Below are 27,082 nucleotides of genomic sequence, written 5' to 3'. Positions count from 1 at the left end.
AATGACTTATCCTGCATAAATTAGTTCAGCTTTCAGGTGCTCCCGTGGGCTGGAAAAGGTGGATACAGTCCTAGGAGACTCTTTCCTAGGACTGTATCCACCTTTTCCAGCCCACTGGAGCACCCAAAAGCTGAACTAATTTATGCAGGATAAGTCATCAACTGCCGAGCCGAGAAGTTCATGACGAATCAAATTTACTGTAAGTTCGCTCATCTTTAATTCTGATTCACTTTAAAAAAAATTATTTTAATCGAGCAAGCCATGTATGAAACTCAAGGCCTATTGTGGAACAGTTAAAGGGGTACTCCCTTGGAAGACATTTTTTTTTTGGGGTAAATCAACTGGTGCCAGAAAGTTAAACAGATTTGTAAATTACTTCTATTTAAAAATCGTAATCCTTCCTGTACTTAACTGCTGTATGTTCCAGATGAAGTTCTCTTTTTTTGGAATTTCCTTTCTGTCTGACCACAGTGCTCTCTGCTGACACCTCTGTCCATTTTAGGAACTGTCCAGAGCAGGATAGGTTTGCTATGGGGGGAGGTGTCAGCAGAGAGCACTGTGGTCAGACAGAAAGGAAATTGCAAAATAAAGAACTTCCTCTGGAACATACAGCAGTTGATAAGTACTGGAAGGATTAAGATTTTTAAATAGAAGTAATTTACAAATCTGTTTAACTTTCTGGCACCAGTTGATTAAAAAATATATATATTTTCCAGTGGAGTACCCCTTTAAGTCCTTTGAACTACTAATACCAATGAGTACAACATGACAAGAGAGGACAACTCAAGGGCTTCTATTTATATAGAATTTTAGCATTTAGGTGGAAACATTCTGAGAATAGTTAGCCCTCCTTTATTATCCTATGTCATGTTATCTATAATCATCTTGTCATCAATGTTTTATGGTGCTAAAATTAAAACCCAACAAATAAGCCCGTGTAATTAAATGCCCTTAACGCCTCAAAGTGATTTCACAGTCAACCTTCTAACACAACTAAAGATGATACCAAGATCAAATCCTCAATTAGTATCTCCCGCTGCATTAGGAAGTAAAGATCAAAAAGCTGATGAAAACATTAATAATTCTCTTTGGAGGAGGGCATCATCTGACACACAGATCTAAACAAAGAGATTACAAGAGCCCAAATTCATATGTTTATCTGTCACTACACCAAGCCAATGGCCAGCTTCAGCAGTAGAGAGGCTGGTATACAGTTGTGCAATGTCTTTTACTCAGTAATGAATGCAATAGGGGGAGACGACAAGCTGCGCTGCTGAACGAGGAGCCTGCAATGCAGTGTGGATCAATGTGTTGTAGTGAGGCGAGGATACGGAGTATGAATCAAAGCTCCACAATGCAGCATTGCTGAAAAAACAGCAACTGTCTACCTGCACTAAACTCAAAGCCCTGCTGTCTGAACAACAAATATTGACATTGTATTTGTATATATAGCCGGGTTTCCCAACCAGGGTGCCTCCAGCTGTTGCAAAACTACAACTCCCAGCATGTCCGGACAGTCTCCATCACTTAGGAAAGGGGGGAAAACCCCAGAGGAGGAAAATCTAGGGAAACCATGGCTCAAGGATTGTCCTTCCCTTGGGTTTAGATTAGTGTTTCCCAACTAGGGTGCATGCAGCTGTTGCAAAACTACAAATCCCAGCATGCCCGGACAGCCTCAATCACTTAGGAGAGGGGGGAAAACCCCAGAGGAGGAAAATGTAGGGAAACCATGGCTCAAGGACTGTCCTTCCCTTGGGTTTAGATTAGTGTTTCCCAACCAGGGTGCCTGCAGCTGTTGCAAAACTACAACTCCCAGCATGCCCGGACAGCCAACAGCTGTCCGGGCATGCTGGGAGTTGTAGTTTTGCAACAGCTGGAGGCACACTGGTTGGGAAACACTAATCTATAGACATGCAGGAAGCTAAACATTATGCCATAAAGCAATAAATGGCAATTATTAAAATTGCATACTATTTGTTATTGGTAGTATTGCATACTATTTATTGTTACAAGGGTAAAATAAAATTGGCATTACTGTACACTAATATATATGGGTCTGCTCTCCTCCTCTCATAAACACAAGAGACTTTATGGGACCTAATGAGAATAGCAGCAGGAAAGGGGGTAAACAACCAGCAGTGCCCTCCGACAGCTGACACATCTCACCTCCTTAGGCAGTAAAGAAATGAAGTCCCGTTGAAACTGAGGCTCGATGACTTGCATCATATGCTTTACTTGGGTGGGTTCACAACTGTCGATCAACTCATCGAGGGCGAGAAGCTTCTCTGGTCCACTCCAGCTCTGTGGAACAATAATTAAAATACATATATATTACTTACTATCTTGTCACCAGGCCTCCATTCTGATGAAAACAAATAAGGAACAGCTTGGTTAGAGTACTCCTATAACCATCATAAAATTAAAGTACATACCATCAAATAGCTAGTAATGAGAGCAGCAATACAGAGTTTAAGAGGTTTTCTCACTATACACCAGTGTTTCCCAACCAGGGTGCCTCCAGATGTTGCAAAACTACAACTCCTAACAGCCAAAGGCTGTCCAGGAATGCTGGGAGTTGTAGTTTTGCAACACCTGAGGCACCCTGGTTGGGAAACAGTTACAGTGAATGAAATATATAAGTGTGTATGGCAAAGTTAAAAGGGGTTATCCCGGGAAACACTTTATTTTTTTTTTTTTTTTTTTTTATATATCAACTGGCTCCAGAAAGTTAAACAAATTTGTAAATTATTCTATTAAAACATCTTAATCCTTTCAGTACTTATGAGCTGCTGAAGTTGAGTTGTTCTTTTCTGTCTAAGTGCCCTCTGATGACACAGGTCTCGGGAACCGCCCAGTTTAGAAGCAAATCCCCATAGCAAACCTCTTCTACTCTGTGCAGTTCCCGAGACAAGCAGAGATGTCAGCAGAGAGCCCTGTTGCCAGACAGAAAACAACAACTCAACTTCAGCAGCTGATAATTATTGAAAGGATTAAGATTTTTTTTTTATAGAAGTAATTTACAAATCTGTTCAACTTTCTGGAGTCAGTTGATATAAGAAAAAAAGTTTTTTTTTCCTGGAATACCCCTTTAACAACATCAATTCATCAGAAATGTGGGTCCAGAGACAAATGCAGAGGATGGAATGGCTTTAATAGTTGCTCCTAATGTTTATGTATTGATTGTGTGCATTGTTGAGCATGTATTGGGGTTTATTTACTAACGTGATCCCAACTTTTTTGTGGGGCTTTGCGCCCAAATTGTGTTGCATGTTCCATGCCACACAATTTGCGGAAAAAACCCCCCCAAAAAAACACAACTGATAAGGGGGCGTGACCACGGGGAAAGTGGGCGTGTCCCCGACAGTTTTGAAAAATCCCAACATATTTACTAAGGTTTCCACAGAAAATGTGGTGGATTTGAGCTGAGGAAAAACAGACAGAACAGTTATAAAAAAAGAAAAATGTAGGGAAACCTTAGTAAATACCTTGGGAAAATACCTGTCGGAAATCAAAAGCCACAAAGAAAACTCCACTCCACTCTTAAATAAACCCCTGTATCTTAGTATATTGTACCTTTTTTACACTAGTTTTCTGATATCAAGCATTGATAAATTCCCAGTGTCTTTTATACTGAAAGATGAATAAGAACTAAAAAAATGTATTATTCCAATGTACAGCCAAAAGGAGATTACAATACAATTTCATAAACAGAGTAGGGGTGCTTTGATCTGTTATCATTAAAGGGGTATTCCAGGGCTTTACAACTCATGGCCTATCCTCAGGCTCTGTACGTTTTGCAGAGGCTGCGTTTTGTACTGCAGCTCCGTTTCATTCTAATAAGGGTAGGTTTACAATACGGAATTCCACGGGCGGAATTCCGCAGTATGAACTTAACATTAGTGTGAATGGGTTTCTGCGAGACCCGTTCATACTGCGGAATTTCAGCGGCGCATAATTCCGCCGCTGAAACTGTTCCGCGCAAAGAAAGAACATGTTCCTTCTTTGCGCAGATTCCGCAAGCATTTAATAGCAGTCAATGGCGACGGCTCAGTGCCCCACGGCCCTAGCGCCTAAGTATTTTCGGCAGCGGCCGCCAGATGGAATCTCCACTCGCTGAAGCGGAGATTCCGCAGTGTGAACGCACCCTAAAAAGGGACTGAGCTGCAGTGCCAGATCCAGCCACTACTAAACGTATGGCACTGTGTCTGGTGAATAATAGGGCAGCTGAGAGTGGGGGTGCCAGAAGTTAGACCCCTCTATCAATCTAATATTGATGGTCTATGCTATAGATAGGACATCAGTACGAGCGGTGTTCACGAGCTGTGTTTTATGGTCGGCATTTTTTGGGCTTCTTTCTGGTCAGTAATTTTAGCCAAAATAGGAAGTGTGTAAAAAGCACACACATAAAAAGTTATAGTTTTTTCCAGTGTTGGTTTCATAGCGTAAAATACTGACCACAATACTACTCTTTAATGGTCGATCTGTATACAGCTCCCAATGACCTAAATAGATTAAACAGGGCCCTCTTAAAGTGGCAACAAGGTAGCCATTTTTTTTTATTTTTTGTGTGTGTGTGTTGGAAAGGTTATAAATTAGTTGGTTGCAATTAGAGATGAGTGAAGTTACAGTGATTCAATTCGTCACGAACTTCTCTGCTCGGAAGTTGCTGACTTTAGGCTGCATAAATCAAAACCCAGAACAACATATCCTTCCAGAGTGAGCCAAATGCAACAACTTTCCTGCTAAAACGACATCTGTATATAGGCCAAGTAAAGTGATGTGTTCGGAAGGCGGTTTATCAGAGAAGATATAGAAAGCTTAAACTATCATGCTTTCTGCCTTTCACATCCCACAACCCATGCCATTTAAAAACACTCCTAATAATAAACAGGGCAAATCAATAGATTGCCCCAGAGGCCACTTTACTGTCAAAGGGTCCCAGAAGTATTTCTTCATAAAGCCAAAACAATAAAGTGAGAAATGAATTGGAGATTCTAGGAAGCTTTTTTTTTTTTTTATTAGTTTTGCAATAAGAGCAGCTTAGGAAATGAAAACCATTTAAAGCATTTTAATGAAAGCGCAACTTATCATGCACTGCAGACACCCTACAGAGGTGTAAACAAGGCCAAAATCTGACTTTTTATTTTTATCAGAAGCAGAAAACCTGAGTGTTTTCTCTTAGCCACTGAAACATCAAGGACTATGGACTTGCATAATCACCCTTCTGTGTAATAGGCTCATTACAGCCCAATGTATATGCAATTACAAGCATTATTAAATATGTGACTGAACATTCCTGTCAATAATGTCAGTCTGATCATGCAAGCCATACAGGCGCTTCATTGTGAGTAACATGCACTCCCTAGAAAAATTACCCACTACCCCCCCCCAGGATTGGCTTATTGTGTAAGACCAAATTACAATAGATTTAATAAGATTTTAGAGATTTAACAGAAAAACAAGTCACTCGGCTCCTTCCATAGTCATATTAAGAGCAGTGTGCAATCTCTGCTGGTGCTGCCAGCTATTCCTCCCTAAATGTGTGGATGTGCTGGTGGGGAGGGACTGTGGTCTCCAGGTCTATGATCTGCGTCCCTACAGACGCCCCATGAATAGCTGACAAACTGCTTGAATATACCTTTAAAAGAGGACCTTTGGCCAATATATATATTATATATATAGATATATATGGATAGATATAGATATATATGGATAGATAGATAGGGGTACTCCGCCCCTAGACAGCTAATCCCCTATCCAAAGGACAGGGGATAAGAATTCTTATCACAATCTCGGCTGCGGCACCCCAGACATCTGGTGCACGGAACGAACTTCGTTCCATGCCGGATGACTGCCGATGTGGGGTGGAGGCTCGAGATGTCACAGTCACACCCGCTTGTGACGTCACGACCATGTCCCCTCAATGCAAGTCTATGGGAGGGGGCCTGATGGCTGTCACGCCCCCTCCCATAGACTTGCATTGAGGGAGCGTGGTTGTGACGTCACGAGCCTCTGGCGCTGCACCAGATGCTCTAAAAGAACGCCGGGTGCAGTAGGGAGATCACGGGGGCCCCCAGCGGCGGGACCGCTGCAATCAGACATCTTAACCCCTATCCTTTGGATAAGATGTCTAGGGGCAGAGTACCCCTTTATTATTTGTACACTGAGGGGGAGATTTATCAAAACCAGTCCAGAGGAAAAGTTGCTGAGTTGCCGATAGCAACCAATCAGATCGCTTCTTTTATTTTTGAAAAGGCCTCTAAAAAAATGAAAGAAGCAATCTGATTGGTTGCTATCGGCAACTCAGCAACTTTTGCTCTGGATGGGTTTTGATAAATCTCCCCCTGAATGTTTTTACTTTAAGGGTCTATTCACACGTACAGTAATCTGCACAGATTTGATGCGCAGAATTCTCTGCTGCAGATTTCAATGTAAACTAAATGACTGAACACAACTTCAAATCCTGCGCATCAAATCTGCACAGAATACTGTACGTGTGAATAGACTCTAAGAGAGATTTGTTAATATCACTGACTTTGAAGAGTCTTCCTGAGTAATAGACTGTGTGTAGCCAGAGGCATGACTAGGACATGACATCTTTTTAACTAGTTGGATTCATGACCTCAAAAGTAGCCCATTAAGAAAATATACAAGCTGAACAGATCATAGCCATGACTATATACCTATGACTAGTCTATACACCACTGCCTGTCAGGATAAAAAAAAAAAAAAAAAAAAAAAAAGTAGTAGCATTTAAAATCCCAGATGTAACAGGGGGATTGCGTCCACATACACGGATCCCATTATCAGTTCCCTAGTGTGGAGTATTGTGGGATAGAAAAATATAAAAAGCCATATATTTCCCCTGGTCGATTGCAGCTCACATTTGGCTCCTCCGTCACTAGTGGTAGCACTATCCTGCCTCGGCCAGTGACTGGCTAAGCTGACAGGTCCTGCACAGGGGGCTTGTTTCAGAAGCAGGAAGACAACAGATGTCCAGGGGAACGAAAGGAGTTGAATGGGAGCTGCAGCAACCAGGGGTAGTTAAATATGGCCTTTTTTTTCCATTTTTCCCCATGTTTCACTTGAACTCTCTGAGTGCACCAATGTTTCTATATGGTTGATGCCAGATGCTGGACTAATAACCTACTATAACTGAATTAGAAACAAAATGGCCTCGATTTACTATTGTAAACCCGATCTGTTTTGTCAGGTTTTGCGCTAGAAATTCTGTCTGTGCCAGAATTGAAAAAACCTGACCAATTCTCCATTTTACTGAGAAAACCTGAAAAGTGGAAAGGTTGTCTGGGAAAGGGGGAGTGACATTTTTTCTTTAAATCCCAACATATTTACTAAGGTTTCCACATAAAATGTGGTGGATTTGAGCTGAGATAGACCCCACAGCTCAGAGAATGTGTATAAAAAAAAAAAAAAAAAAAAAAAAAAAAAATTTAGAGAAACCTTAACCAATACCGTGTTGGGAAAAAAAACCACAAAGAAAACTACACTACACTCTTAGTAAATCAGGGCCAACTCTTTGGCCTCACACCACCAAAGCCCATAGCATAATTATAGAATCATCATACTTAGAGGAGGGCCACACAGTTTTACACAGATACAGTATAAAAAATGTTTACTCACTGAACATTCTGGTTTCATGAAACATCCCTCAAAACTTGAAAGTAAATTATAATTGGTGGCAAATGTTTTCTCCACATCCAGCTAAAAATTACCTTATTACTAAAACAAATTTAGAACTTACTGAGCAGTTACACTTGGCTCATAGAAAGAACCAAACGCTCTAACAAGAGGGCCGTCAACTAAAACAATGATAACAGTCTTTCAAGATGGAAAGAAGGAATGGGGCAAAAACATTGGTTTTCCCAATCATCTATGTCAATAGACCACGATATTGTGTCCCCTCAAATCAGCATTTACTAGCAGGAACTTGGCCTTCACTGAAATGAACGGGATCCCTTACAGTATACATAGGCAATCCCTTTTGATGGTACAGCATTGCCATGGTGCAGTATAAACAGATTTTTACAGTTTATAAAGGGAAGTAATCATTAAGTGTGGGGGGCTGGATGAAGGAGCTTGACACAATGCTGGAACATTTTTCTTAAAACATATGAAGATGACATGTGAAGACAAGTCATGTTTCTCCCCTCATTTATCATATGGGGTTGCATGTTAAAGGGGTACTCCACCCCTAGACATCTTATCCCCTATCCAAAGGTTAGGGGAGAAGATCTCTGATTGCGGGGGTCCCGCCGCTGGGGACACCCACGATCTCGGCTGCGGCACCCCAGACATCCAGTGCAAACTTCGCTCCATGCTGGGTGACTGGCGATGCAGGGCGGAGGCTCGTGACGAGCGGGGCAGAGGCTCATGAGAGGCGGCGCGTGACCAAGACGTCACGAGCCTCCGCCCCGCATCGCCAGTTCTCTCCATGCACCGGATGTCTGTGGGGCCACAGCCAAGATCGCGGGGGTCCCCAGTGGCAGAACCCCCACGATCAGAAATCTTATCCCCTATTCTTTGGATAGGGAAAATGTCTAGGGGCTGAGTACCCCTTTATGTAAAGGACAAGGGGAGACAAAAAAAAAAAAAAAAAAAAAAAAAAAAAAAAATGGTATATGACAAGCATCCATCGTAGAAAGCTTATGGAAATGCTGGACCATCTTCATGTCAAATTTTATCATTAGTGAAGTCCAAGCCTCAAAGATTTATAGGTAATCGTAAAAGCCTGAGGAGGAACAGCAAAAGACTAACTGGGATGGATGTTCTTTGTTGTTGATTATTCTATTTTTTTTCTTCCACCTGATCTGGAAAAATATTGGTCATTAATTTCAATTCCTTTCATGAGTGTGAGGGACGTTACATAAAGCCAGAATATTCAGCTACTAAATATTGTTGTGAGTCATGTGTAATTTGTGTATTTGCTATGAAGTAAAAAGGCTGGGTTAATATAGAAGAGTGGGGATTACATCATTTTTGCTAGAAGTTGTAGTCAGGAGCAAGTTTCTATTTGCAGAACACAACTCAGTAAGTGTGCACAGAACAGCTAATAGACAGCGAAAGATTAATAATGAAAATGTTCCACATCTGCTGAATGGGCTTTATTGCCAGTAAGCTTGGATCATCAAAGGGTTTCAATTTGTTATGCAAACACAGACTAAAAAGGAAGGGAACATAAACATGAGAATACGAGAAGGTGAGCTGCTGTAGGTGCGCTTTGTTATGTGTTGGAAACCAAGCCCTCAATGATGCTTTCATATATTCATCATAGGATGTTCTGTGCTCCAAAACGTAGAAAACATTAGCTCGTACGTGGTCAACCAACACAGTCACCATAACTCTCACAGTACCTTTTCTAGACTGCCTAGTTATACAGTAACCCAGGCTCTCAACTCACTGCATTACTGGGTTATTTTTTAAACTATTTGAATAGACAGGAACAGGAATCTATGCCCAGGAATGTGCATTATTTACAGTACCAGTGTGGTTCATGCCATACACCATTCTATGTCAATATCAGACACAGTGCGGTCCACAACGGTATTGCAGCAAATTACAATGGTTTAGTCCAGTCATACACTAGTTAAAGGGGTACTCCGCCCCTAGACATCTTATCCCTTATCTAAAGGATAGAGGATAAGCTGTCTGATCACGGGGGTCCCGCCACTGGGACCCCCGCGATCTCTGTGCAGCACCCAGCATTCTTTTAGAACGCTGGGTGCAGACGGCTGGGGTTGTGATGTCACAGCCACGCCCCTCGTGACATCACACCACACCCCCTCAATGCAAGTCTATTGGAGGGGGCGTGATGGCTGTCACGCCCCCTCCCATAGACTTGCATTGAGGGAGTGTGACGTCACGAGGGGCGTGGACGTGACATTAAGAACCCCCCTCCCTCAAACCACTCGGAACAAAATGTACTGAACACTGGAGCAGTGGAGTGCCCCTTTAATATTGGATAACATAATATGAACACTATGAAACCGAGTTGTGGGCAATGTAACAAAAAGCCACAAAATAGGGCTATTAAATAATGCAAACATTGTAAAAGTTTAGCTCACCCACTCATTAACCAGTTAATGTCAAAAAGTCATAAAGGGCAGTCCATAGAATAAACAGTGTGTAGGGCTATCTGTTCAGAACATTCCCTAGACTCGAAAGCTCCAACCCATTTAATTCATACAGAAGTCTTGGATCCCACTAAGCGGTATTTGCAGTCGATTTGCCTTGTCAGAAGACATTATACTACTCAAGCTCCTCGGCTTTAGTTGGGTTGTGACAGCGTGGAGATATTTTGCACTCCATAATCATGTGAACAATAAGAACTGTTTTTGGTTACTGTATTCTTCATGGGAACGGTGTCCCAGTTTGGAACATGAATGGCCCTGTAATCCTTCAGTGCGGTGCTTGATTATCTGCTCTAATGTACATTTGCATACCAGAGCTCCACCAAGTGACCTAAATGAATGGGAACTAGCAATTACAGCTGGAGGGTGCGGGAGTGGAGGAGGAAGATAAGCAAGGCCCTTTTCATGCAGAGTAACTGTTGAGGACAAATCATGCAAATAAAAACAGTAGTATTTTGGAGAAGGGTGCTAGGCGACAGACTTCCTTAGGACAGAATGGAGGAACACCTGGCACGTAGCCCAGATGCCTTGGATAATTACCTGCACATCCCTCCTTTCAGATAACATGTTGAGGCTTGATAAACTACTAAACCATTCATCTACATCATAGCTTCCCATTTGCCTTTCCAGTCATGAAAGGTTCTTATTTTCCCAGGAGGGGAACAATTATCATAGATAAAAGAATCCATCCTTAATTGTAACATGGCTGGAAACCTCCCGGTGACGTGGTTCACTGAGTTATCTCTGCTTTTGCCTTCAAGCTGTAGATGTTCAGCATTGATGTCCTAGGACAGGTTGAGACAACAAACCATTTGGTGGTTCAGCTCGCCAAATGTTTTATAGCCCCAGGTCATCTTTCCCATCATTAGGACCTCTATGCAAGGTCTACAGACCAAAGTGACTGGCCGCTTCAAGCTGTGCATTTCACATAAACTTTCTGCCTTTATTTATAGAAACCCAACACAAGTACGTACTGTATGCTTTTATCACAGAACTTGGTCTAACAGCTTCTGCCATGACAAACACTATCCCTGTATTAAGCAATTTTGCTGTGACCTTCTGAATGTACGCTCTGTCAAAAGTACAGAGATGTTTGCTCGCATTCAGATTACAAAAGGACTATGGCCAGAGCTGCTCAAATTATGGCCACAAAAACTAATGAGGCAGAAAATGAAGGGAACCTGCAGCAGAACAATGGGGCTACAGGGCAAAGCTGCTTGTGTTTTCTGCTGTTTTCAGAGGCTTGCTTTTTGAAAGCGGAGCACGCTGTCGTTAACTTGGCACATTGTAAGGGCTCATCCAAACTGGACATTCAAGCAGCAGAATTCCGCTTGCAGCCGTTGCCACCAAAATAATTAATGGTAGGACATGCACCTCATTGACGGCAATGCAGTCTAGAGGTATTCTACCCAAAAAACTAACATGTCCACACTTTTGAGTGGACGTCCAGTCTGCTGGGTGAATTCCGCTGCAGAATGCCGAAGTATGCACTAAACAGCAGAATCCCATTGGAGTTTTGTTCCCTGCATCAAAATATCTCTTTTAAAGTGCTTATTTCTGAACCAAAAATTTGCCACTTTTGCAACAAAAAAAAGCTGCCTTTTTTCTTAAAAATCCCCAAAATTTTAATTCTTTCACATGTGCCAGAAAATAGACGAAATACCCAGCAATGAGTATCAGGAAAAGTTTTATTTTTCCCCCTAATGAGTGTATTTATCCTGCATAAGCTCAAACAGTTATGAAGAATTAGAAGCCTTAGAAACAATGAATTTTACAAATCCAGAACGCTGGTGTTTTGTATCAGAACTTAAAGGGGTATTCCAGCTTTATACATCTTATCCCCTATCCAAAGGCTAGGGGATAAGATGTATGATCATAGGGGTCCCACCTCTGGGGAGCCCCGCAAGCTCTGTGCAGCCCCAGGCATTCTGTGCTGGGCGCTGCGTCTGAGACAGGGACGTCACATCACGCCCCTCCATTCATGTCTATGGGAGGGGACGTGATGGCCGTCACACCCCTCCCAAAGACATGAATGGGGGGCATGACTTCACTAGGGGCCATGGCCGTGACGTCACCGTCTTGGATGCCGCGCCCAGCACAGAATGCCGGGGTTTGCACAGAGATCAAGGGGGTCTCCAGCAGAGGGACCCTTGCGATCATACATCTTATCCCCTATCCTTTGGATAGGGGATAAGATGTATAAAGCCGGAATACCCCTTTAAGTTAGACCTAAAAATACCTTCTCATTACTCCTGTGCCCATGATAAAGTACATACAAGGAAAAGACAACAACGATCCATCATGGTGAGCAAACTCTACATATGTAAGAGGTTACAAATCTAAAATGTAACTCATTTATTTCCTTTGTTTAATTACAGAAAGAATGTGGCATGACAGCACTGGTACTGACAGTATCGTTGGTTATGCCCAAATAATTGTGAACCACCATGGCCTACTCAGCAAAACAAGTTTGCAATGAAGTCAGATGGAATGAAAAGAGAAGGAAAAAAAAAAAGGATACCTGGAACATTTTCAGCCATTCTTGAAGGCCTGAGGGTGGCTGTACTGATGTTATTCGACGTCGTTGTTGACCTTGCCCATTTGCCGCCCGTAAGTCACCAAATGTTGTAGGTGTTGCTGTACATGGCACAAGACCTGTCGTACTACAGACAAAATAATACGTGAGAACCACATAAAAGGTCAGCCTCGTGTCAAACAGAAGTAAGCAATATCCCTCTGTGATAACAGTCAAGAAGCTACAGAATGTTTTGGAATCATATAAAACAACAACAATAAAAAATATTCTCTAAGGGCAGGGTCACACGTGTCGTATTTTTCTGCTTCGGATTTTCCTACCCAATAAAGTCAATGGGTAGCTAAATCAACTGCCCATTTTGCTACCCAGTAGCTTCAATGGGCAAGTAAACCAGCATTAGCAAATAAGCAGCAAAAAAAATGATATATGTGACCCTATTCTAAGGTAGAGTTAACGTGTGGCAGAATTGCTGCAGAGATTTCTGAAACTGAAAATAAGGTTCATTCTGTAATCTGAATGTAGATGTTTTGGATGAACAGGTAAAATTTGGGCAACAATTAGCCGCATGTGAATTTACCCCAATGCAGGAAATATGGCTGTGATGTAAGAAAGCTACTTGCTGGTGCAAAACTTAAAGGGGTACTCCGCCCCTAGAAATCTTATCCCCTGTAGAAAGGATAAGATGTCAGATGGCGGGTGTCCTGCCGCTGGGGACCCCCGGGATCTCTGCTGCAGGACCCACCTGTTGCGGCTTCCGGAAATGCTGGAGGCTTCACCTCCAGCATTTCCGGAAGCCGCAACAGGTGGGTCCTGCAGCCGAGATCCAGGGGGTCCCCAGCGGCGGGACCCCCGCCATCTGACATCTTATCCCCTATCCTTTCCACAGGGGATAAGATGTCTAGGGGCAGAGTACCCCTTTATTTCATTTCTTCATCAGGTAGGATGACAGTAATATAGTGAACATGGATATGTATCCATCTAAATAATGTTACATTATTTCTCAAGTCATTAGTTTTATTGTGGGGCTTCAAGAATTTTATTTAAACACCTTTAAAAAAATCTGACTTGATAGAGGCCGTTCAGGTTGTCACTCAAAGTTGGGGGCACTGAGTGAGGACGTCACGCTAGTCAAGCATGTAATCAGTTTCCCAGGCACGTACGTTTATAGCTAACATTCCCACTGGGCATGTACTCTACCCCTTACTAATCTAACACTCCGCTCTTCAGAGTCACAGATTACCGTCTAACCAGCTGCCGACTCTAAAGGGGTTAAATGGTAAAGCTACTTCAGCTAATGACTCTCTAGTTTATTTCCGTAAGCTGTCATTGATTCTGCATAGAGACATAAGGGATGTAGCCATTGTATTTCCATAAGGAAAGTTTTTCTATATAAGTGCAGATTTAACAGAAGTATACACGACTCCGTTTACATCGTGATTCTTCTTCCATGTCTCCATGCCTTACAAAGTCGCTGTGCTCTTTTCATTTTCCAATGATTAACACCGGTGGAAGCTCTTAAAGGCAGGGAATCCCTTCTGATGTGTTCATACGTAAAGCTTTTATTACAATAATGGCTTTGTGTTTCGCCACCTTTCAGAGCAGACGTATACTCTGGGGCCTACTAAGATTCATATAAAAGACTTCTGGTTTTAATCGCAGTGTGAAAGCTTTAATGAATTATGCTAAACTGATTGCTCCTCTGGGGGTATCAAGTGGTCACATTCTTGTAAGCTTATAAATAACGCTGTGTGCAGAAAATTGTGTAGCATTTCACTCGGAAAACAAATACGAAACAGCTAACTGGACACTTGAGAAATGCCATAAAATCAAGTTATGGGAAGAGATAATAGCAATGGTGGGGCAAAAAAAAAAAAAAAAAAAAAAACACTGCAGAAGGGGACAAGGAGGCTGGTTGTGCACATGTACGGCTGCTTGTAAAACTCCACTGGCATTCTGATGGTTAAATGAAGCATGTATGGGGTTGTGTTAGAACCTGCCACTGTAGGGAACTGTGAGGTCATGCAAATTTCAGCCTGAAACCATTCACCATGACTGTAGAGAACAAGTGTGTGAAGTGCCAGGGACAGCAGGAGAGCAGGCAAGGCTAAAGGCATCAAAGAATAGATGGCCTCCGTACTTCTGTTCCAGAGTCTTAAATATATACCTTCAGATTTATTGTGAAGACGTGAAAAAAGCTTCACTAGAACCTTAGACTCATTCGTAGCTGATATGGGAAATTCTAACAGAATCTGAGTCTACTAACAGAACATTGATAAAGCTTCACCAGAACCTTACACTCATTCGTAGCTCATATGGGAAATTCTAACAGAATCTGAGTCTACTGATGAGCTTCACTAGACCTTCAGACACAAATAATCTAAGGGTTACTGAAATGGCTTTGGTAAAGGCTTCAAGCTCATCCTCAGGCACATGGGAAGCCCTCTAAGCAACCTAGGGCTTACTGAGCAGACACTGAGAAACCTCAATGGGGAGGGGGACCAAACAATGTTGTGTTTATGCACAGCAAATGGTGGACCCTCGACACAACGTGGCGTTGACAGAAAGGAAGTGGAAAGGGCTTCAACAGAACCTGAGATGTATTATATTTCAAGATACATATGAGATATTGGTTGTATTGTTAGAACATGGGGGAACCACAAGGGAATTCAGGGCAGTGTTCCCCAATCTGTGGCTCTCCAGCAACTGCAAAACTACAACTCCCATCATGCCTAGACAACCTAAAGGTTGGGGAACACATACAGTGATCCCTCAACTTACAATGGCCTCAACATACAAAGGTCTTTTCTGGACCATTGTAACTTGAAACCAGACTCAACATACAATGCTACGGACAGTCCAGATCTGTGAAGCGTGTCAATGGCTGGAAGAACCGACCAATCGGAATGGGTATTTTACTGGTAAATCACCTGTATTACTGAAGTACAAGCACTGACTGGTGTCTGGTAGCGCCCCCTACAGTACAGGGAGGAACTACATGTTCTGTACTACTCCTTACCTGTGCCAGAGTTAGCTGCTCCTTTGGACACCAGGTAAGGGTGGCTCCATTTGGGACACTGTGTGTACTGTATAGGACCCTGAAGAAGCTCCTGTCCTCTCCATAAACCATTGTTTCCCAACCAGGGTGCCTCCAGCTGTTGCAAAACTACAACTCCCAGCATGCCCGGACAGCCAAGGGCTGTCCAGGCATGCTGGTAGTTGTAGTTTTGCAACAGCTGGAGGCACCCTGGTTGGGAAACACTGACCTAGTGATTTACAGCTCCCAGCAGATCTTTATTACTTTTATATGTAAGGATTTGCTTTATCTATATTAGTTTTCTACTTATTTTTCTTTAATCCTCATGTTTTTCCCTATTTTTGATGACATTTTGCTGGCTTCAGAACCAATTACCAGGTTTCCATAGAGTTCTGGTCTCAACATACAATGGTCGTCCTGGAACCAATTAATATTGTAACTTGAGGGACTACTGTCAGGCTATAGAGAAGGACCGCACTTCTATTAGGAAGATATGGGCAGAACCTGAACAGAGGATGGAGTTTATAGTTTGGGGGGGACCTTAAAGGGGTATTCCAGGCCAAAACGTTAGATATGTATATCTATCTCCATCTCAACTGGCTCTGGAAAGTTAAACAGATTTGTAAATTACTTCTATTAAAAAATCTTAATCCTTCCAATAGTTATTAGCTTCTGAAGTTGAGCTGTTTTCTGTCTAACTGCTCTCTGATGACTCACGTCCCGGGAGCTGTGCAGTTCCTATGGGGATATTCTCCCATCATGCACAGCTCCCGGGACGTGACATCATTGAGCAGTTAGACAGAAAACTTCAGAAGCTAATCACTATTGGAAGGATTAAGAATTTTTAATAGAAGTAATTTACAAGTCTGGAGCCAGTTAATATATATAAAAAAAAAGGCCCAGGATGTTTAAAGAGAATCTAGAAAGTATTGGCAGGGCAACAAGAAGGATCTGGTGATTCTTACTGCACACTATATATATATATATATATATATATATATACACACATACTGTGTATATATATATATATATATATATATATATGTGTAGCAATGCTCCAAGTTTACTAATATTTATATTGTCTGCATTCTAGTAACCACAAACAATGGAAAAGAAAACAAACAGTTCTCGTCAGTGTTTTATCAGAACTGCTCCGATCAGTGCGACTTGGCAGAGGGCTTTATGTAAAACGTGGAACAAAGCGCCAAATTATAAGACCGAATGCGGTGAAAAAAAAATGATAAAGTATCTTTAAAGTAAGAGAGCCAGAGTGGTACTGAAAAGACGACTGTAGTTCGTGATTCCACCTCCACGGCGATGGCTTTGCTTCAATCTCCCCACGTTGGATTTTCAGTAGCGCCACCAATTAATCTGCTGTTATTCACGACTAGAGCCTTCCCTCTGGAGCCGTAATGAAAGCAAAGCTGTGTCCAAACTAAAGAAGCAGCTCAGCAGCTGGTGAGGCAGGATGTACACTCCAGGCAGGACCAAAGCGCCTATTACTGAATCTAATTACCTTGTGTACTCCGAGCCTTTGCAGGGTTTCTTCCCCAAAGAGAAAGAACGGACCTCGGATCCATGGTCCAACTTTCTCTTCATCTGCAATTAAAAAGAAAAAAAGAAAGAAATGTATAAAACAGCGCATCACTGGTAACAACGCATCAAAGTCTTGTGTAACAAATGGTGTCAAACAACTAAATGGGAAAACAAATGCCAATTCAGCCAAGTGGATTTAGACGGATCTGTACAAAACACTTATTAGGCAGAAGATGGAGATACATGATGAAATGTCACTAAATACAATCTTTTCCACGATTCTACTGAAAGCGGCTACAAAAGTGTTAAAACAACCATCCATGATGAGTGAACCTGTTGCTATATCGCCAAGACAATAGTCTATAAGCTTTACGGAATAATCTCACGTCCTGCTTGACCCTATAAAAGAGTGTTTTTCAAGCAGTGTGCTTCCAGCTGTTGCAAAACTACAACTCCCAGCATGCCCGGACAGCCTTCGGCTGTCCGGGCATGCTGGGAGTTGTAGTTTTGCAACAGCTGGAGTCACACTGCTATAAAAACACACCTCATTAGTCATCTATAAGACATGCAGAAGTAGGCGGATGGAAAACTTCACAACTTCCAAGCGATTTAGGATTTACATATGAAATGAGTTTACAAGAAAAGAAAAAAAACGACAATACTGGGCTGCCCGCCATTTACACGAATGTGACCTGCCATAATGAGACTGCTGTGAGGACTCATGTTCAGCCATGCCCTGCCAACATGTGGTTCTTCTTGCATGGATGAAAAGCCTGGTTTCTACAATGAGGAAGCCGCAGCTTTCATTTCAATTTAGAAACGAGCTGCTTCCTTCTGGCTCCTCTAACCGAGTGGGATCCATCCGGCTCCACACAAGACAGGGTCTCCAATGTAATTACCGCTGAAAGTCATTAAAATATAGATTTGTTGTCAGCGACTCCCGGGACCGACCATCTTACACGATCACAACAACACGGCTCAGATCTATACAATATACAGGAGGCATCCACGGTGGCAAGGGCAAGGGGATGCCCAGCTATATGTCAAGGGGGGTCTATGATAAGACAAATCATAGGATTACTGGGAATTTATGCCGCCATATAGTGTCCTGTAAAGTTAGGACTCCATGGCTACTACAGGACAGGATTAATATTCAGCACCATACTCTGCTGCCGGATAACCTTGTCTGGGAGGCTTAATAAACCTGTGGACTGAAACTTCTCACGTCTTATGTATATGGACCATATATATATATATATATATGTGCCATAAGTCAGACGTCTGGCAGGTGCCAAGGAGAGGCGCTGCATCTGGGGGTCACCATCCACATCACATAGAAGGGTAAACACACACACATGAGGAGTGATCACACCATGCGGTTTGGGGGGTAGATAACCTTGGCAGGAATCTTACCAGACTGGTGGGCAAATAGCTGGAGAATCGCTCCCATCCTGGAAGTTTACAATACTGTAACCCCGCCGAGGGCATTGTTACCAAGACACAGGTCCCAAAAGGCTGCTCATGTATTCCGAGGAGTCGTCGCCACCTGCACCCCCCAGATAAGTGGCATGCAGATGAAGGTGACCAGACGAGCGCTCTCTCCTATGCCAGTGTATGTGCCATCTGCAGAGGGGGAGGATGCTGCCTAATCACAGCTCCATCTCATCACCTTCCTCTGCATCCCCATTACCTCTCCGGCAGCGCTCACATCCCCCGAGCAGGGCGGCACGGCTCGCTACTTACTTTGTAAAAGATCATTTTTAAAGTGCCGTAGAAGCCCATGTTTGCCGGTGCTGGTGTCTCCGCACTAGGTCCCTGCTCAGCGGCTTGTGGTGGAGGAGAGCCCGTATCCAGGTGAGTGTGTGAGCGCAGTGTGTGCTGTGGACATGCTCGGACACGTCAGGAGAGGACGGCAGGCGGCACCACACAGCAGCGCACACACAGCCCGTATCCCTGCTGACAGCAACTCCAGAGACTCAGGACGGGAGGCCCGCACCACCCGGAGGAACACGGGGGGAGTCACTCAGCTGCGCGCATTCCTACAAGCCACAGAGCCGAGGACGCCTCCCCTGTATAGAGAGCCGCAATGGTGCAGTCCGGGCTCTAGCTCCACAGCCCACACATCAATTACATGGAGAATCACGGAGCCTGTCAGCACAGAGCGGAGGGCGGGACCGCGGCAGCCGCACCTTCCCTCCGCCCGGGGCTAAAACTCCCAACTTCTCCGAGGACAAGACGAGGATCACCCTGGGGGAACCCCTCTCCTCCCCCAATCTCATCGTGACTGACAGCACGGCACCTGACTACTGAGCACTTCTCTACACCAGTGTTTCCCAAGCAGGGTGCCTCCAGCTGTTGCAAAACTACAACTCCCAGCATGCCCGGACAGCCGAAGGCTGTTCGGGCATGCTGGGAGTTGTAGTTTTGCAACAGCTGGAGGCACCCTGCTTGGGAAACACTTCTCTAAACTATAGGTCTGCTGGACCTATAAGGCACAGTTCACATTATGGCCCTGATTTACTAAGAGTGTTGTGGAGGTTTCTTTGTGGGTTTTAATTCCCTACAATTTATTTCCACAGTATTTACTAAGGTTTCCCTATATTTTTCGCTTTTCCCTACATTTTCCCCTTTTTTTTTTAATTTTTTTTTTTTTTTTTTTTTTTTACACCTGCTCTGATCTGTCTGGTTTTCCTGAAATCCACCACATTTTCTGTGGAAACCTTAGTAAATATGTAGGGATTTTGTGAAAATGTCGGGAACACGCACCTTTCTAGTGACCATGCCCCCTTCTCCAGATGGTCACGCCCCTTTTTCGGATTTTCTAACCAAAATGGAGAGTTAGTCGGGGTTTTTAAAAATTCTGGCGCATACAGACATACAAAACATGTCGGGTTTGCAATAGTAAATGAGGGCCATTGTGTGTACTCCATCAGAGGTAATGCAGTCAGGTACCGAGCCAACAGGCTACCTAGTATACAATAATAGATTGTAGAGGGCTATGTTGGCTGGAGAACTATAGGGGGCTGTGTTGGCAAGAGGACTATGACAGATGCCTGGACTGGCTGTCAAACTATGGTAGATGGTTGGACTGGTTGGGAGACCATGGTAGATGGTTGGACTGGTTGGGAGACCATGGTAGATGGTTGGACTGGTTGGGAGACCATGGTAGATGGTTGGACTGGTTGGGAGACCATGGTAGATGGTTGGACTGGTTGGGAGACCATGGTAGATGCCTGGACTGGTTGGGAGACCATGGTAGATGCCTGGACTGGTTGGGAGACCATGGTAGATGCCTGGACTGGTTGGGAGACCATGGTAGATGCCTGGACTGGTTGGGAGACCATGGTAGATGCCTGGACTGGTTGGGAGACCATGGTAGATGCCTGGACTGGTTGGGAGACCATGGTAGATGCCTGGACTGGTTGGGAGACCATGGTAGATGCCTGGACTGGTTGGGAGACCATGGTAGATGGTTGGACTGGTTGGGAGACCATGGTAGATGGTTGGACTGGTTGGGAGACCATGGTAGATGGTTGGACTGGTTGGGAGACCATGGTAGATGGTTGGACTGGTTGGGAGACCATGGTAGATGGTTGGACTGGTTGGGAGACCATGGTAGATGGTTGGACTGGTTGGGAGACCATGGTAGATGGTTGGACTGGTTGGGAGACCATGGTAGATGGTTGGACTGGTTGGGAGACCATGGTAGATGGTTGGACTGGTTGGGAGACCATGGTAGATGGTTGGACTGGTTAGGAGATTAAGGTAGATGGTTGGACTGGTTAGGAGACCATGGTAGATGGTTGGACTGGTTAGGAGACCATGGTAGATGGTTGGACTGGTTAGGAGACCATGGTAGAATGGAAATTTAGCATTTGGCAAGCAGACTAAAGTAGTGCACAGCCTGTAAAAGTATTTAATGCTGTGTCCCCTCAAAATAACAACACACAGCCATCAATGTCTAAACCTTGGCAACAAAATTGAGTACACCCCAAGGTGAAAATGTCCAAATTGGCCCCAAAGTGTCAATGGTGACCATACAAAATATTATCTTTGAGCACTGCCTTATAGGTGTTGCACATGGAGTTCACCAGAGTTCATTAAACTTGGGGATGTTAGAGACCTTGTGCTCCCCCACAGATCAATAGGGTTTAGGTCTGTAGACATATGCGGCCAGTCCATCACCTTTACTCTCAGCTTCTTTAGCAGCCAGTATTTGTCTTAGAGATGTGTTTGGGGTCATCATGTTGGAATACTGCCCTCAGCTCAGTCTCTGAAGGGAGGGGTCTTGCTCTGCTTCAGCGTGTCACAGTACATGTTGGTATTGATGGTTCCCTCAATGAACTGAAGATCTGCAGTGCCAGCAGCACTCATGCAGGCGCATACCAGGACACTCCCGCCACCATGCTTGACTGTAGGCAAGACACTTGTACTTCGCACCTGGGTGCCACCACACATTTGTCTTTGTACTTCTCACCTTGTTGGTGCCACATACCTTGCCACTATCTGAACCAAATAAGTTTATCTTGGTCTCTTTGGACCAAGGTCATCTTTAGAAGAGGCTTCCTTCTCCGATGACAGTCCTGCAGAAGAGTTGTGTATGGGCTGAGCACTGACAGGCTGACTCCCCACCTTGTCAACCTCTGCAGCAATGCTGGCAGCACTCCTGTCTATTTCCCGTAGACAACCTCTGGATATGAAGCTGAGCATGTGCTTTTAACTTCTTTGTTTGACCATGGCAAGGCCTGTTCTGAGTGGAACCTGTCCAGTGAAACCACGGTATGGTCGTGCCCACCGTGCTGCAGTTCAATTTCAGGGTTTTGACAGTCTTCTTATCGCCTAGATTATCTTCATGTAAAGCAACAATTCAGATCCTCAGAGACTTATTAGCCATGAGGTGCCATTTTGAACCTCCAATAACAAGTATTAGAGAGTGTGAGAGCGACTTTAAAACACCTATTCCATTCACACCTGAAACCTTGTAACACTAACAAGTCACATGACACCGGGGAGGAAACATGGATAATTAGGCCCAATTTGGACATTTCCACTTAGGGGTGCACTCACTTATGTGAGATACTTTACACGTTGTACATCTATTTCCAAAAAGTTACCTGAAATGACAGCTGCACAACACTTAAAAAAAAAAAAAAAAAAAAAAAGTAACTGGAAAAGTTGTCCTCATTGCCTTTAGTATACAAGATTTCTCACAAGTTTCCTGAACCGGTCTTACATACAATCTTGCTGCAGGGCCCCATTACCTCAATTAAGTTGGTGGAGAATGTGCCTAGTAGGGGAAAAGAGTTTTCCATTGTGCTTAACCTATGTGACATGCCACCATAAAGACAAAGGTGGAAGTGTTTCTCCATGTCTATGGCCATACAAAAGAAACTACTCTACTCTTACATGTATGGCCACAAGCTTCACAATGCTGTGCTACAACTCTTGGTGCATTGGTTCCCACAAACTACTTCACATGAAAATCTAGAAAATCTTAGGAGCAGATTGTGCCACTACATGTGGGCTCTAGACCCCCTCCAGACTGTACATAATGGGGGAGATTTATCAAAACCTATGCAGAGGATAAGTTGCTAAGTTGCCCATAGCTACCAATCAGATTGCTTCTTTCATTTTTGAAAAGGCCTCTGAACAATTAAAGAAGTAATCTGATTGGTTGCTTTGGGCAACTCAGCAATTTTTCCTCTGCACAGGTTTTGATAAATCTCCCCCAATATCCTTACCCTGTCCATCAAGAGGGTTTCCCTCTACAACTGGGTAGTGAAGGGCACAGGTAATACAGTGCTAACAAATATAATTTCACTTACGTGAACGCCCAAAAAATCCATTAAGCAATATAATAATTTCATGAATACCTCTAGGAGTGTCTCATGGTGGACAACATCTGCCTTCTACAGTTCAGTTTACAAAGCATTACTTACATCAAAAAGAGGAGGTTTATTGCGCCTACAAATACACATTTTTCTTAGTAAAGAACTGCTAACCTATACAAACCTCTACCATTTTATGTTATTACAGTAACTAGCTGGGTACCAAACCGTGTCAATACATGCCTTCAAGATCTTCCCAGACCTGCAGTGAATGGAGACGGCTGAATAAGAGAGTGCTGGTGCAGTTGCACATGGAAGCCTGAGAAGCCTTATATGTCTCCTGCCAACATCTTGCGGATGATTTGACACACTTTGGGTGAATACTTATTGTTGGATTTTTGTAACATTGACTGAGACTAACTCAAGTAACACACTTCAACACAAAAGCTCCTATTTTAAAGCATAAAGATTATATAAAATAATTTGCACAAGTCCCTTTGTTCTATTTGTTGAGGACATGCCAAGTATTTAACTCCATATTGACTTCGATATAAAGATTTTACTGTAAAAATGGTTTCAGATCATGTGATTGCTGAGTTGATAACAGGAACAAAATGTCCTGCCTCCCCTTACGCTTGTAATATTATTTTAACTCAGATGCTAGAGTCACAGATTAGCAGATAAACAGTTAAAGACTAATACATTTTACAATAATAGTTAGCCTAAGGTCAAGCTATTGTTATTGTGACCCCCCCCCCCCCCCACAAAAAAAAAAAAAAACTTTGATACTGAAAAAAGCTGACCTTACTTTTAAAAGTGTACCTGTCATTAGTAAAAACTTTTTATATAATCTAGATAATACCATTTTAAGTATATTTGTAATATACATTAGTTAAGATGTGTGTATATTTTTGGGTGAAAAAATGCTGTTCCTGGAGCTATTGCCTGTGTGTCTTCTGTGAGGAGTCCAAATACAGGAAGTGTGGGTGGGACAAGCAGGGCTCTGAGCAGGCTCCTGGCTTGTCACTCATCCTGATATGAGTCGGGGGCATATCAAAGAGCCTCAATGCACAGAGCCCTGCTTGTCCCCAGTGTGCAGAGCCCTGCTTGTCCCCAGTGCGCAGAGCCCTGCTTGTCCCCAGTGCGCAGAGCCATGCTTGTCACCAGTGCGCAGAGCCCTGCTTGTCACCAGTGCGCAGAGCCCTGCTTGTCACCAGTGCGCAGAGCCCTGCTTGTCCTCACTGCACAGGGCCCTGCTTGTCCTCACTGCACAGAGCCCTGCTTGTCCTCACTGCACAGAGCCCTGCTTGTCCTCACAGCACAGAGCCCTGCTTGTCCTCACAGCACAGAGCCCTGCTTGTCCTCACAGCACAGAGCCCTGCTTGTCCACCCACACTTCCTGTATTTGGACTCCTCAGAGACACACATGCAATAGCTACAGGGACAAAAATATACACATTTTTTAATTAATGTATATTACAAATATCCTATAATGGTATTTTCTAATGATGATAGGTACACTTTAATCACACAGTAAACAGCAAAAAGGAAAAAAGCATGATTGCCCTTTAATTTGCAACCCACCCCCATCTAAATGGAAAAAAAAAAAACTACTTCTATGTAATGCCAAAAATAGAATTAAACAGACACGAAGAAAGCCCTCATGAAACCACACTGGTAAAACGTAAAGATTAAGACAATTATATCAATTAAAAAATACATTTTCTTGGTCTAAAAACATTGAAGGGTCAAATAAAATACAATGACATATTTGTACATCAGAAACACAACATAGGTCCATTCAGTACTGGTGAAACATGAGGTGGCAATTGCTTTGGGCTAGTAAACACAGGCTTTTTGTCAATATCATATATCTATCTAATGGCGACAAAGAGAGGATTAGCCTAGCAATCTACAAACACGCTGCGCTGTCCTAACCTTTGTACGCACAGCAGCCCACATCTAGGGGATGTATACATTTTGACATTATCTCTCTCCTAAAGAAATGATCCTGAACTTATCCCTCTTCATTTCTCAGCATGGATGGGTTAACTAGCACGTACTGCTCCTCCTAGCCCCAGGGATGTGGCTGTCTGGAGAAGGCTGAACACCCTCACAGATCTGGAGGAATTTCGGGCATGCAGAGGTCACACCATGTTCTTTGAAGCCTCAGTAACCTATGATCATTACCCTTGTGGTGTACACTTACCAACCATTGAGGTCTTCCTCTAGTGTAGGAGAATTACTAGTGTAGACTAACCCTAAGCAGGTGTCAGCAGGACAAGCAGTTTCACACACATACTTATTTCCATGTGACGGGAAAAGACTATTTACGTGCCTAACATCTGCATAAGCTCCACACTGAAATGTGTTTAGTCTAGTTCGGTCAAAAGTGTTGCAAATCATCAATTCCATTTTCTTAGTGCAGATCCATTCTATTCCATCAATGTACGGCAGAAACCGATATGAAGGCTAGGACTTCCTTCATTCAGGGTTTACTTTGGTTTATGATATCTTAGCTGGAGCCTCATAAAAAAAGAAGGGGTTCTAAGAAATATTACTAGGCCTACTTCTATGAGAAATGCCTTTCGGTTGTTTCCATTGAAATGAATGATTAAAAGCCTTCAAAAGAATGTAACATCTGGCGGCTGTATGAGACCTGATACACAAACAGGCCATATGGGTGAAGGGAGACGTGAATTATTGGTAGGGGTGGTCTTGGACAGTCCGTTACTATGCAGTGATTTAGGGCTTAGAAAACACCGACCATACAACAATTACAACACTTGTAGCCCTTTTGTCTGACATGGTTTCCCCTTTCATAAGTTACCCAACTCTCCAAAACATTGCACATAACTATACATGTAATCTAATATTATGCAGTATGTTTGAGATGTACAAAAAAAACAATAAAAATATAGGTATTCACATGACGAAGAAAAATGAAAACCGGCCACTCACCACTTCTTGTCTTCAAGTTTCTTTATTTATCAGAAGAAATACTTGAAGACAAGAAGTGGTGAGTGTCCGGCTTTCATTTTTCTTCGTCATGTGAATATCCATATACTTTTTATAGTCTGAGCACCGCCATATGTCTATGCTGCAGAAGAAGCCTAGCCCCAATACCATCACCTCCATATTGCCGCAGTTGCCGAACATACCAACAAGCTGATTTGAATAAAAAATATAGGATTTAAATGGCTTTGGGCTCATTTCCATTCATTTGGTGATCAGGCACAGTTGCACGTTATATAAAAAATTATGTTGCAAAACTTTTTTTCATTTTGCAACACCATGCCAGAAGGCAACTATGCCATATGGTCCATGGGTCCTTGGGACCTTGAATGTAAAAGCTCCAGCTTGTTGCAGCTAGTATTTCTATCCAGGACAGCTCAAAAAAGGATGTTGGATATGTGTTAACCCAGCATAACTGAATGACAGATTAGTCTATACAAAACATAAAGCAGTTTATGTTGAAGGCAGCATCAACATACAATGCTTTTGTATGTCGGGGCCATCGCATAAACGGCTATCCGGCAGCGCAGACTGCTTCAGCTGCCACCGGATAGCAGTTTACGGTGCCCCGTGTGGTCCGCTGACGATCACTTACCTGTCCTCGGGGCTCTGGCACGTCCTCTTCGGGATCCCCTGCATCGTCAGCGCTCTCCATCGTCATCATGTCGCTGTGCACGCCGTCCCATCATCCAATAGGAGCAGCGTGCGTAGCGACGTGATGACGGCGACGTGAGAGCGAGGATGACAGGGAAGCAGAGGCCTTGCCGGAGCATCGGAGACACCTCGGGGACGCGGCGACAGCGATGGAAGGCGAAATCCAGGGCAGCGGTGACTGTCCGGAGCGGCGGGGACATGCGAGTATAACCTCCAATACCAGTGGTCTTCAACCTGTGGACCTCCAGATGTTGCAAAACTACAACTCCCAGCATGCCCGGACAGGCATTCTGGGTGTTGTAGTTTTGCAACATCTGGAGGTCCGCAGGTT

General features: G+C 43.4%; 1 protein-coding gene and 1 long non-coding RNA gene across 8 annotated transcripts in view; one reads left to right on the top strand and one right to left on the bottom strand.

The window, feature by feature from the left end:
- FBXW7 (F-box and WD repeat domain containing 7) overlaps window positions 1-27,082 on the bottom strand; it is a 211,006-nt gene that overhangs the window by 19,314 nt on the left and 164,610 nt on the right. For 5 of the 7 annotated variants that reach the window (XM_056562711.1, XM_056562717.1, XM_056562727.1 and 2 more), the window contains 3 exons: window positions 17,235-17,317; window positions 12,670-12,811; window positions 2,167-2,301 (listed from right to left, as the gene is read on the bottom strand). In XM_056562711.1, coding sequence (XP_056418686.1) covers window positions 2,167-2,301; window positions 12,670-12,811; window positions 17,235-17,317 — 360 coding nt within the window. Of the gene's footprint in view, window positions 1-2,166; window positions 2,302-12,669; window positions 12,812-17,234; window positions 17,318-18,667; window positions 19,363-27,082 lie in introns of those variants that run through there. The other 2 variants (XM_056562762.1, XM_056562756.1) reach the window with 2 other exon arrangements.
- Window positions 18,979-26,004, top strand: LOC130358875 (uncharacterized). Its single transcript, XR_008889672.1, has 3 exons — window positions 18,979-19,108; window positions 23,291-23,458; window positions 25,121-26,004. It is a non-coding gene; the product is annotated as an uncharacterized LOC130358875 (long non-coding RNA).

The sequence above is a fragment of the Hyla sarda genome, chromosome 1 (genome assembly GCF_029499605.1).
Source record: "Hyla sarda isolate aHylSar1 chromosome 1, aHylSar1.hap1, whole genome shotgun sequence".
Lineage (NCBI taxonomy): Eukaryota > Metazoa > Chordata > Amphibia > Anura > Hylidae > Hyla > Hyla sarda.
Note: the sequence above shows the minus strand (reverse complement) of the source record. Positions and strands in the feature narration are given on the sequence as shown.